We start from the raw sequence: 13,333 nt of genomic DNA, 5'->3' as shown, positions 1-13,333 counted from the left end.
TTTTTGTATTTTTGGTTGAGACAGGATTTCACCATGTTGGTCAGGCTGGTCTTGAACTCCTGAGTTCAAGTGATCCACCCGCCTCAGCCTCTGAAAGTGCTGGGATTACAGGTGTGAGCCACCATGTTTGGCCTCTAATGTGTTTTAAATTTTAAATTTTACTTGTTCATTGGTGGCATATAGGAAAGTGACTGACTTTTGTATATTAACCTTATATCTTGTAACTGATTATTATCACTTACTGGTTCCAGAAACGGTATTCTTATAATGGTTTTTTTGTTTTTTGGTTTTTGGGTTTTTTTTTATTTTTGGTCTCGGTATTGTACTTGGAAGATTATTCCTCACAGCCATGCCTATGTCTTCTTTTAGTATTTTTTTATAGCTCTTGGCATACTCATATCTTTAGTCAATTTGGAATTTGTTTTGATGTAAGGTGTGAAGTATGTTTTTCTTAACTGGTGTTATATTTTCCCTACATAGTATTATTTTCCCTAAATGGTGATTCACTTGTCCCAACTCCATTTATTGAATCATGAATCCTTTCTTCACTGAGTTGAAATGAGGCACTTCCAAATAAAAAAATTCTCAATTGTTCTTTGATTTATTTCTGGATTGTCTTCTAATAAGTTCAGTCTTTTCTTGTATCAGTAACATACAGTTTTAGTTATTGAACAGCAGGAATATAGTTTAATATTCTCCCTTGTAATGCTTCTTTAAATTTTTTTTTTCTCATGCATGTTTCTTTCAAATAAACTTAGCCACCATTTTATCAAGGTTTTTAAAAAAATCAGTTCTATCCATAATAATATTATTTTTAAATTGATATTAATCCTTAAGCAATGTACTTTCTGGACGTTTTCCTTTTATTGATCTATAACCTACAAATATATTTAACAGTTTTAATGATACAGTATATAAGTGATGCTAACAACTGTTAGCTATTCATACTATTTTTAAAGCTCATATCCTTAAATATACTAATAATCTGAAGGAATAGAAAGTATCTTCCATTGTGTAGCAGAATATAAGATTTTGTTCCAGTGTTGGTTGACTATTTCATCAGAGGCTCTCTGGCATCTTTTGCAACAGGAATGGCAGGAAATGTGTTTTATGTTGATTGTTAAATTGTTTCATTTGTTGAGCTTCCTTCAGAAGAAGTTGTATAAATGGGAGGGGATTGAGGAAGTTTGAGTCAAGAAGGCCTGAGAGAACAGAGTTGTTTCCATAGGAAATGTGTTTCTATTTTAGAGTCTTAAAATTTCCAAGTACTCAATTTTATTATGTGTGATATGATAGTATGAACTATTGCTAGTTGAGCTGAGGTAAGCAACTTCTACAGGCATGAACCCCCAGGGTGTTCAGAACCTCTCTTAAGTATACTTCACCCTTTCTCAACCTCAGTGGACTTCTTAAAGGCACAATCTTTTTTTTTTTTTTTTTTTTTTTTGTAACTGACGAATTGTTGTATAAGAACATCGGTTCGTAAATCAAGTAGACAAATGTTCATGTTACATTGCATGACAGCTATACAGCAAATCAGTGCATTTTGACCATTTTCGCAATTTATTGATTTGGGTTTTTTTTTTTTAAGAGACAGGATCTCTCTCTGTCACCCAGGCTGGTGTGCAGTGGTGCCATCATGGCTCACTACAACCTCCAACTACTGGGCTCAAACAATCCTCCTGCCTCAGCCTCCCAAGTAGGTGGGACTATAGGTGTACACTTTCACGCCCAGTTAATTTTTTAAATTTTCTGTAGAGACAGGATCTCGCTATGTTGCCCAGGCTAGTCTCAAACTCCTGGCCTCAAGCTACCCTTCCACTTAAGCCTCCCAAAGGGGTTACAGGCATGAGTCACTGGGGCTGGCCAACAATTGATTTTATTAACTCAAATTTATTCAATAGTCTTGGGGAAATACTAACTTAAGAAAACAACAACAACAAAAAAAACCACATTATTTCTGAGTCTCCTCAATGTAATAGAAATGGGGGATTTTTAAAGAAAATAAGACATAATATGGATAGAAAATACACCATTACAGTTCAATTTGAGTGTATTTCAATATTACAGACTTTAAAAAATCTATTGTAGGGAAGCATCATAACATAATCAAAAACAGACTTCGGAGTAACTTGGTTTCACTGTTTAGTGCTAACATTTACTAACTGTATGACTTAGGGCAAATTACTTACTCTTGCTGAGCTTTAGTTTCATCTATAAAATGGGAACAATAATTATGATCTCAGAATTACGACCAGTAAATGATTTAACTTAGAAAGCACTTAGCATATTATATGACACATATACTCAATAAATGTAACTTCTACTTTTATAATTATAGATAATTAAGCCCTTATTGTATCCCTAGATAGGTGCATTATATGGGTGTCTCTTTTAATTCTTTCAATAACCTATTGAGGTTGGTTTAGTACCACTTTACAAATAAGGAAAGTAAGCATGAAAGGGGTTAAATTGCTCCCTGTCCTGTAACTAATGTAGTTAAATTGCAGTGCTAGGACCCAAACCAAACCTGTTATTCTGTTTTTTGTTTCTTTAAAAAAATCTATTATTATTATTATACTTTAAGTTCTGGGATACATGTGTAGAATGTGCAGGTTTGTTACATAGGTATACATGTGCCGTGGTGGTCTGCTGCACCCATCAACCCATCATCTACATTAGGTATTTCTACTAATGCTATCCCTTCCCTTGTCCCCCATCCCACAACGGGCCTTGACATGTGATATTCCCCTCCCATATGTTCTCATTGTTCAACTCCCATTTATGAGTGAGAACATGCAGTGTTTGGTTTTCTGTTCTGTGTGTGTTTGCTGAGAATGATGCTTTCCAGCTTCATCCATGTCCCTGCAAAGGACATGAATTCATTTTTTATGGCTGCATAGTATTCCATGGTATATGTGTGCCACATTTTCTTTATCCAGTCTGTCACTGATGGGCATTTGGGTTGGTTCCAAGTCTGATATTGTGAATAGTGCTGTAATAAACATACATGTACATGTGTCTTTATAGTAGAATGATTTATAATCCTTTTGGTATCTACCCAGTAATGGCATTACTGGGTCAAATGGTATTTCTGGTTCTAGATCCTTGAGGAATCGCCACACTGTCTTCCACAATGGTTGAACTAATTTACACTCCCGCCAACAGTGTAAACGCATTCCTATTTCTCCACATCCTCTCCGCATCTGTTGTTTCCTGACTTTTTAATGATCACCATTCTAGCTGGCATGAGATGGTATCTCATTGTGGTTTTGATTTGCATTTGTCTAATGACCATTGATGATGTGCTTTTTTGTTTGTTGGCTACATAAAGGTCTTCTTTTGAAAAGTGTCTGTTCATATCCTTTGCCCACTTTTGATGGGGTTGTTTTTCTCTTGTAGATTTGTTTAAGTTCCTTGTAGATTCTGGATATTAGCTCTCTGTCACATGGATAGATTGCAAAAATTCTCTCCCATTCTGTAGGTTGCCTGTTCACTCTGCTGATAGTTTCTTTTGCTGTGTAGAAGCTCTTTAGTTTAATTAGATTCCATTTGTCAAATTTGGCTTTTGTTGCAATTGCTTTCATTGTTTTAGTCATGAAGTCTTTGCCCATGCCTGTGTCCTGAATGGTATTGCCTAAGTTTTCCTCCAGGGTTTTTATAGTTTTAGGTCTTATATTTAAGTCTTTAATCTATCTTGAGTTAATTTTTGTATAAGGTGTAAGGAAGGGGTCCAGTTTCAGTTTTCTGCATATGACTAGCCAGTTTTCCCAACACCATTTATTAAATAGAGAATCCTTTCCCCATTGTTTGTTTTTGTCAGGTTTCTCAAAGATCAAATGGTTGTAGATGTGTGGTGTTATTTCTGAGGCCTCTGTTCTGTTTCATTGGTCTATATATCTGTTTTGTTACCTGTACCATGCTGTTTTGGTTACTATAGCCTTGTGGTATAGTTTGAAGCCAGGTAGCATGATGCCTTCAGCTTTGTTCTTTTTGCTTAGGATTGTTTGGCTATACAAGCTCTTTTTTTGGTTCTATATGAAATTTAAAGTATTTTTTTCTAACTCTGTGAAGAAAGTCAATGGTACCTTGATGGGAATAGCATTGAATCTATAAATTACTTTGGGCAGTATGGCCATTTTTACCATATTGATTCTTCCTATCCATGAGCATAGAATGTTTTTCCATTTGTTTGTGTCCTCTCTTATTTGCTTGAGCAGTGGTTTGTAGCTCTCCTTGAAGAGGTCCTTCACATCCCTTGTAAGTTGTATTCCTAGGTATTTTATTTATTCTCTTTGTAGCAATCGTGTGAATGAGAGTTCACTCATGGTTTGGCTCTCTGTTTGTCTATTGGTGTATAGGAAAGTTTGTGATTTTTGCACATTGATTTTGTATCCTGAGACTTTGCTGAAGTTGCTTAGCAGCTTAAGGAGATTTTGGGCTGAAACAGTGGGGTTTTCTAAATATACAATCATGTTATCTGCAAACAGAGATAATTTGACTCCCTGTCTTCCTAATTGAATACTCTTTATTTCTTTCTCTTGCCTGGTTGCCCTGGCCAGAACTTCCAATACTGTGTTGAATCGGAGTGGTGAGAGAGGACGTCCTTGTCTAGTGCTGATTTTCGGAGGGAATGCTTCCAGCTTTTGTCCATTCAGTATGATATTGGCTGTGGGTTTGTCATGAATAGTTCTTATTTTGAGATACCTTCCATCGATACCTAGTTTAGTGAGAGTTTTTAGCATGAAGGGATGTTGAATTTTTTCCAAGGCCTTTTCTGCATCTATTGAGATAATCATGCGGTTTTTGTCTTTGGTTCTGTTTATGTGATGGATTTCGTTTATTGAATTGCATGTGTTGAACCACCCTTGCATCCCACGGATGAAGCTGACTTGATTGTGGTGGTTAAGCTTTTTAATGTACTGCTGGATTCGGTTTTCCAGTATTTTATTGAGGATTTTCACATTGATGTTTGTTCATCAGGGATATTGGCTTGAAATTTTTTGGTTGTTGTGTGTCTCTCAGGTTTTTTTGGTATCAGGATGATGCTGGCCTCATAAATGAGTTAGGGAGGAGTCCGTCTTTTTCTGTTGTTTGGAATAGTTTTAGAAGGAGTGGTACCAGCTCCTCTTTGTACCTCTAGTAGAATTCAGCTGTGAATTTTTGTACAGATGGGGTTTCTCCGTGTTGATCAGGCTGGTCTTGAACTGCCGACCACAGGTGATCTGCCCACTTCAGCCTCCCAAAGTGCTGGGATTTCACACATGAGCTACCATGCCTGGCTGTGAATCTGTCTGGTCTTGGACTTTTTTGGTTCATAGTCTGGCTAGCAGTCTGCCTATTTTGTTTATCTTTTCAAAAAACTAGCTCCTGAACTCACTGATTATTTTAAGAGATTTTCGTGTCTCTATCTCCTTCAGTTCTGCTGTGATCTCAGTTATTTCTTGTCTTCTGCTAGCTTTTGAATTTGTTTGCTCTTGCTTTTCTAGTTATTTTAATTGTATTGTTAGGGTGTCAATTTTAGGTCATTCCTGTGTTCTCCTATGGCCATTTAGTGCTATAAATTTACCTCTAAACACTGCTTTAGCTGTGTCCTGGAGATTCTGGTACGTTGTGTCTTTGTTATCTTTGATTTCAAAGAACTTACTTATTTCTGCCTTAATTTTGTGTTTATCCAGGAGTCATTCAGGAGCAGATTGTTCAGTTTCCATGTAGTTGTGCAATTCTGAGAGAGTTTCTTAATCCTGAGTTCTAATTTGATTGCATTGTGGTCTGAGAGACTGTTATGATTTCCGTTCTTTTGCATTTGCTGAGGAGTGTTTTACTTCCAATTATGTGGTCAATTTTAGAATAATTGTGATGTGGTGCTGAGAAGAATGTATATTATGTTGATTTGGGTGGAAAGTTCTATAGATGTCTATTAGGTCTGCTTGGTCCAGAGCTTAGTTCAAGTCCTGAATAGCCTTGTTAATTTTCTGTCTCAATGATCTGTCTAATATTGTCAGTGGAGTGTTAAAGTCTCCCACTGTTATTGTGTGGGAGTCTAAGTCTCTTTGTAGGTCTCTGAGAACTTGCTTTATGAATCTGGGTGGTATTGTATTGGGTGCATATATGTTTAGGATAGTTAGCTCTTCTTGTTGCATCGATCCCTTTACCATTATGTAATGCCCTTCTTTGTCTCTTTTCATCTTTGTTGGTTTAAAATCTGTTTTATCAGAGAATCAGAGACTGGGATTGCAATGCCTGCTTTTTTCTTCTTCCTCCTCCTCCTCCTCCTCCTCCTCTTCTTCTTCTTCTTCTTCCTCCCTCCTCCCTCTTCCCTCCTCCCTCCTCCCTCCTTCTCCTCCTCCTCCTCCTCCTCCTCCCTTCTTCTTTCTATTTGCTTGGTAAATCTTCCTCCATCTCTTTATTTTGAGCCTGTGTGTGTCTTTGCACGTGGGATGGGTCTCCTGAATAGAGCACACTGATGGGTCTTGACTCTTTATCCAATTTGCCAGTCTGTGTCTTTTAATTGGGGCATTTATTTTGATCCTGTCATTATGATGCTAACTGGTTATTTTGCCCATTAGTTGATACAGGTCCTTCAACTGTCAGTGGTCTTTACATTTTGGTATGCTGTTGCAGTGACTGGTACCAGTTTTTCCTTTCCATATTTAGTGCTTCCTTCAGGAGCTCTTGTAAGGCAGGCCTGGTGGTGACAAAATTCCTCAGCACTTGCTTGTCTGTAAAGAATTGTATTTCTTCTTCACTTATAAAGCTTAGTTTGGCTGGATATGAAATTCTGGGTTGAAAATTCTTTTAAGAATGTTGAATGTTGGCCCCCACTCTCTTCTGGCTTGTAGGGTTTCTGTAAAGAGATCTGCTGTTATTCTGATGGGCTTCTCTTTGTAACCCGACCTTTGTCTCTGGCCTACCCTTAACATTTTTTCCTTCATTTCAACCTTGGTGAATCTGATGATTATGTGTGTTGGGGTTGCTCTTCTCAAGGAGTATCTTTGCGGTTTTCTTTTGAATGTTGGCCTGTCTTGCTAGGTTGGGGAAGTTCTCCTGGATAGTATCCTGAAGAGTGTTTTCCAACTTCGTTCCATTCTCCCCATCACTTTCAGGTACACCAATCAAATGTAGGTTTGGTCTTTTCACATAGTCCCATATTTCTTGAGGCTTTGTTCGTTCTTTTTATGCTTTTTCTCTAATCTTGTCTTCACACTGTATTTCATTAAATTGATCTTCAATCTCTGATACCCTTTCTTTCGCTCATCAATTCAGCTATTGATACTTGTGTATGCTTCTCGAAGTTTTTGTGCTGTGTTTTTCAGCTCTATCAGGTCATTTATGTTCTTCTCAAAACTGGTTATTCTAGTTAGCAGTTCCTGTAACCTTTTATCAAGGTTCTTAGCTTCCTTGCATTGAGTTAGAACATGCTCCTTTAGCTCGGAGGACTCTGTTATTACCCACCTTCTGAAGCCTACTTCTGTCAATTTGTCAAACTCATTCTCCATCCAGTTTTATTTCCTTGCTGGCATGGAGTTGTGATCCTTTGGAGGAAAAGATATGTTCTGTTTTTTGGAATTTTCAGCCTTTTTGCACTGTTTTTTCCTCGTCTTTGTGGATTTATCCACCTTTAGTCTTCGATGTTGGTAACCTTTGGATGGGGCTTTTGCGTGGTCATCCTCTTTGTTGATGTTGATGCTGTTGCTTTCTGTTTTTTAGTTTTCCTTCTAGCAGGACCCTCTTCTGAAGTTCTGCTGGAGTTTGCTGGAGGTCTGCTCCAGACCCTGTTTGCCTGGGTGTCACCAGCAGAGGCTGCAGAACAGCAAAGATTCCTGCCTGCTCCTTCCTCTGGAAGCTTTGTCCCAGAGGGGTACCACCAGATGCCAGCTGGAGCTCTCCTGTATGAGGTGTCTGTTGACCCCTACCATCAGGAGGCATTGGAATCAGGGACCCACTTGAGGAGGCAGTCTGTTCCTTAGCAGAGCTTGAGCGCTCTGCTGGGCAATCTGCTGCTCTCTTCAGAACCAGCAGGCAGGAACGTTTAAGTCTGCTGAAACTGCGCCACAGCTGCCCCTTTCCCCAGGTGCTCTGTCCCAGGGAGATGGGAATTTTATCAATAAGCCCCTGACGGGTTGCTGCCTTTCTTTCAGAGATGCCCTGCCCAGAGAGGAGGAATCTAGAAAGGCAGTCAGGCTACAGTGGCCTTGCCAAGCTGTGGTGGGTTCCACCCAGTTCGAACTTCCCGCTGGCTTTGTTTACGCTGTGAGGGGAAAACCTCCTACACAAGCCTCAGTAATGGCAGATGCTCCTCCCTTCACCAAGCTGGAGCATCCCAGGTCGACTTCAGTCTGCTGTGCCAGCAGCGAGAATTTCAAGCCAGTGGATCTTAGCTTGCTGGGCTCTGTGGGCATGGGATCACTGAGCTAGACCACTCGGCTCCCTGGCTTCAGCCCCGTTTCCTGGGGAATGGACAGTTCTCTCTCTCTGGCGTTCCAGCACCACTGGGGTACGAAAGAAACCTCCTGCAACTAGCTCAGTGTCTGCCCAAATGGCCACCCAGTTTTGTGCTTGAAACCCAGGGCCCTGGTTGTGTAGGCACCCAGTGGAATCTCCTGGTCTCCAGGTTGTGAAGACAGTGGGAAAAGCGTAATATCTAGGCCGGATAGCACCATCCCTCACTAACAGCACAGTCCCTCATGGTTTCCCTTGGCTAGGGGAGGGAGTTCCCAGACCCCTCATGCTTCCTGGGTGGGTCAACATCCCACCTTGCTTCTCCTAGCCTTTCTTGGCCTGCATCCACTTTCTAATCAGTCCCAATGAGATGAGCCGAATACCTCAGGTGGAAATGCAGAAATCACCCACCTTCTGCCTTGGTCTCACTGGGAGCTGCAGACAGGAACTGTTCCTATTCGACCATCTTGCCCGGGAATCCCAAAAGCCGTTACTCTTAACCAGTGTGACACACACTAGTTTTGAGCAGTAGCAAAAAGAACAATGTGTGTGTTGGAGACTCAGATAAGAACTTGAAAGTCATTGGAAAATGGAAGAAAGGACAATATGAATGGGGTTTTCAGTTGAAGAAACTTTTAAAAGCAGTAGTGGCATGCATCTGGTTGATGTAGAAAGAGAAGAGTTCAGACAAAGGTGACTAATGAGAGATAGTAAAAGGAAAGTAGAATGTATGAGTCATGCAGTGGGGAGATTTCCTTTTGGCAACTACTCTTGCTTTAAGCACAAAAAAAACAGAATAGCTTGCTGAAGACATTTTTATAGCATTAATATATGAGTCTGAGGAGAATTTTTTCCCATTTGACTTGCTTTCTATTCATCATCTTTTTCTTTCCTAGATGATTCCATGTCAAGGTATTTCAGATGCCACTTTCTTATTCTCATGTGACTTATATCTTAGGTATATTTTCTGGATTAAAATAGAGTAGTTTTTAGTCTACGTTTGTTTTTATTAATCTCCATAATTTGTTTACATGTGATCATGATGCTATTCTCTGGTTCAGAATTGAGGTACTAAAAGAAGTAGGTTTTAATTAGCATGTTAAATTATAGTAATGTTGAAAGGTTCCATTTATTACGTATGGGATTTTACTGTAGGAAGTTAGTCTTCTTCAAGATTTTTCTACTAGTACTGCTTTCACTTTTTAAACCAACTTTAATATACTGCTGTAAATTCATAATTTTTCTCCTTCTAGTCTCCCCTCCCCATCTCTCTTGTGAGAAAATAATTTGAAGTCAGATAAGGTCTTTCTTCTGAAGGAACTGACAATTTAGTATCTAACACAATAAGTGCCATGCAAGAGCAGGGAAACAAGGAATATTAAATTCTGTGGCACAGAGGACAGACATTCTATTAAGATACCAAGATATATTTCAGCTGATCCTTGAAGGCTTGTGACAGAGCTCAGAAAGGCACTGTAGACAGAGGAACAGCCTGAGGAAGGCATAGAGCAACCCAGGTCATTCAGTGAGCTGTAGCCTAAACAAGGGGGAGCCTTCTACAGATTTCACTGTACCTCCTGGAGACAAACATGAGTCAGGGTGATTGCTTCTAAAAGAGGAGTTGTAGGTTTAACCTGCAACTAGTGTGCAGCTGGTGTCTCTATAACACTAAGAAGAAAGGACATAAAAAAAGTTCTGCAGAATGGAGGCAAAGCTGGAGTCCAACATGAGGGAAAAAACATATACACCTATAGCTCTCCACCTTTGAGAAAACTTGCTAGAGGGAACTCCACATGACAGAAGTTATTTCCATTCCATAGATCACCCCAGTTGCTCATTGCTGGCTGTTTTTCTCTCAGTTTTTGATGTTTTATTATGCAGCTATCCATTGATCCTTTTAGTGATAGATGCATTTATTGAACTTGTGCCATGTACCAGGTACTGTTCTATGTTCTGTATGTTTTCCAGCTTATTTAATAGCTTTCTTCTCTTATGATTTTACTTTAATGGTCTTGGTAACTTCCCTGTGTTGCATAGATCACAGCTATTACACAGCCACCCCTAGCTGCAGGGTAAGCTGGGTAAGTGAGTATTTAGCCTTTCTTGCCTTGATAGTGGAGGCCGGCCACAAAAATGGAAGTTAGAAATGAGTATGTCTGCTACATAATCACTTTTCTTACTTGCTTCCTTTGTTTAGTCTATCCCCTTTCATTTCTTTCTTGTAAATCTAACTCTTTTTCTCTGAAGAAACTAAAATTCTTTAAAGATTAAGAATCTTCACTATTATATTTGACATATAAAAGTTCATGAAGAATAAATTACAGCTTGGGTTTTAAATTTTACTTGTATAGATTAACATCAAATTTTAGCATTATAAAAGCAATTCTACAGAGGGAACATTTACATTATGCTTCAGTATCTTCAGTTGTACCTTACTGTTCAGCATAAACATCATATGCCAAAGAGGTATAATCTTTTGTTGTATATTTCCTTTGTTGATTTTTAAAGACATTATTATTATGAATCAAATGGCAGTTGTTTATTTTACCTACATTGAACCTTTTAGTTATAGTGAGTTGAACTCCAAATTTATAAAGCAGTAGAATCATTTAATAAAAGCAGTTGGATTAGCTCATTCATTCATTAAATATTAAGTTCCTGTTATGTGCCTGAGGGTATGGAGAGATGAAAGAGTTGGTAGGGAATGATATTTGAGGATAGGCTGTCTCTATGAAAATAAAAGCAATTACCAATTTTAATTTAAAAATAAAATATACATAGATAAACACTTATAAATAGTAATAAAATATAAACCCATAAACACTCATGAACAACAAAATACACACCCATAAAAGTAAATGGATGGGTGGATGGATGGATGGATGAATGGGTGTGTGGACAGAGACTGATAGACACTTAATAAATTAAGATTAATGTTGTAGTTAATGGTGTTTCAATATTATGTTGTCTAAAACTATGTTAACTTTTTTAAAAAATTAAGGTTGACAGATTTGCAATGGAATTAGAACAGAGCCGAAATTTGAGCAATACCATAGTGCACATTGACATGGATGCTTTCTATGCAGCTGTAGAAATGAGGGACAATCCAGAATTGAAGGATAAACCTATCGCTGTAGGATCAATGAGTATGCTGGTAAGTAAAGATCAAAGACAAAAAGGAAATTTTATAACATATTCAAGTAAGCTTTACTGTTTCATGAAGGGGGAATTCTTTATTGAGGTCTACCAGTTTGCTGAGTATTTTTCTGGGTGCCTTATATATGACTCAATTACTGAATCCTTTCAACATACTTTAAGGCAGGGGACTCCTGCCCCTGGTTCACAGATTGGTATTGGTCCATGGCCTGTTGGAAACTGGACCTCGCAACAGAAGGTGAGCGTCAGACAAGCGAACGAAGCTTCATCTGTATTTACAACCACTTCCCATCACTTGCAGTATGCCCGAACTCGGTCAGATCAGTTGTGGCACTGGATTCTCATAGGAGCACAAACCCTGTTGTGAACTGCGCATGTGAGGGATCCAGGTTACATACTCATTATGAGAATCAAATGCCTGATGATCTGTCACTGTCTCCCATCACCCCCAGATGGGATTGTCTAATTGCAGGAAAACAAGCTCAGGGCTCCAATTGATTCTATATCATGGTGAGTTGTATAATTATTTCATTATATATTACAATGTAATTATAATAGGAATAAAGTGCACAATAAATGTAACATGCTTGAATCATCGCGAAACCATCGCCCCACCAGTCCGTGGAAAAATTGTCTTCCACAAAACCAGTCTCTGGTGCCAAAAAGGTTAGGAACTGCTGCTTTAAGGTACTAGTTTTTATTTCCATTTGGCAAAAAAGAAAACTCAGAGAGATGCTTAATAACTTGCCCAAAGTTACAAACCTAGTAACTTCCATGGCAAATTAAATTTTTCCATAAGTAACCATTCTAGTTAAAGAGAGTTGAATAAGAAAGCAAAGGAAATGTTATTGTAAGGTATTAATAGAGATTTTCAAACTGGTCTGCAGGCCAAATCCAGCTTTTTATTGGAGCAAAGTCACACCCGTTTATTTATTACTATTGTTGCACTAAAAGAGCAGAGTTCAATAATTCAATGATCTGCAAAGCCTAAAATGATTACTATCTGGACTTTCACAGAAAAGAAAAGGTTTGCCAACCCTAGTTCTGGAATAACGTATTTCATTAATAGAGTACATTTAGAATGCAGTTAAATTGTTTCTCCCATGACTTAGAACTTTGCTTTTCTGATTACTATGTTGCTGTTCCTTTTTACACTCTAACTTTAGAAGGTAAAAATGACCAGGATAGCTATGTGTGGCTGAAAGTGTGTTGGGAATTAAAAGTAGCAACTGAAATAGATGGGCTTTGGTACTTAAAAAGTATTAGATAAACAAGAAGAGTTCTTCTCTGTTCCTAACTCCTTCCCATGCCTTAGATAGCTACAAAACTAATTCTTACTGAGTGATTATTTTATTATAAAACTATAATCTGTTTGTTTTTTTATCTCTGCCTCTGTGAGTATGCAGGCAACTGATAACTCTGTTTCCAAACCACTGTTTTTTGAAAGGAAACTCCCCTTTCCTACAAATCATCAATAAATATTTCAAAAAAATATATTTACTTTTATTAAGATGTAACACCATAAATTTATGTATGTTTATGTATGTGTATACATACAAACTTGCTGTAGCCATGTTAAAGCTAAACTGACTGCTTTTGAAATCTACAAAATATTTTCTTTCCTACAGTTTCTGTCCTCCTAAAAATCAGTTATTGTTTCTAAATTCAAAATTACTATTTGTTATATTTAAACAAAGATTACTCCCTTTGTATGTTGAACAAATAGGTTTCCCTT

At 38.2% G+C, this 13,333-nt stretch overlaps 1 protein-coding gene across 1 annotated transcript in view; it reads left to right on the top strand.

Annotated features, from left to right (window-relative positions):
* The window catches only part of POLK (polymerase (DNA directed) kappa), a 106,756-nt gene that overhangs the window by 59,496 nt on the left and 33,927 nt on the right, over window positions 1-13,333 (top strand). Inside the window, exon 4 of the mRNA XM_011996502.1 lies at window positions 11,444-11,596. Within this exon, the coding sequence (XP_011851892.1) occupies window positions 11,444-11,596 (153 nt within the window). The remainder of the gene's footprint in view (window positions 1-11,443; window positions 11,597-13,333) is intronic.

This window comes from Mandrillus leucophaeus, unplaced genomic scaffold (genome assembly GCF_000951045.1).
Source record: "Mandrillus leucophaeus isolate KB7577 unplaced genomic scaffold, Mleu.le_1.0 Scaffold114, whole genome shotgun sequence".
Lineage (NCBI taxonomy): Eukaryota > Metazoa > Chordata > Mammalia > Primates > Cercopithecidae > Mandrillus > Mandrillus leucophaeus.
Note: the sequence above shows the minus strand (reverse complement) of the source record. Positions and strands in the feature narration are given on the sequence as shown.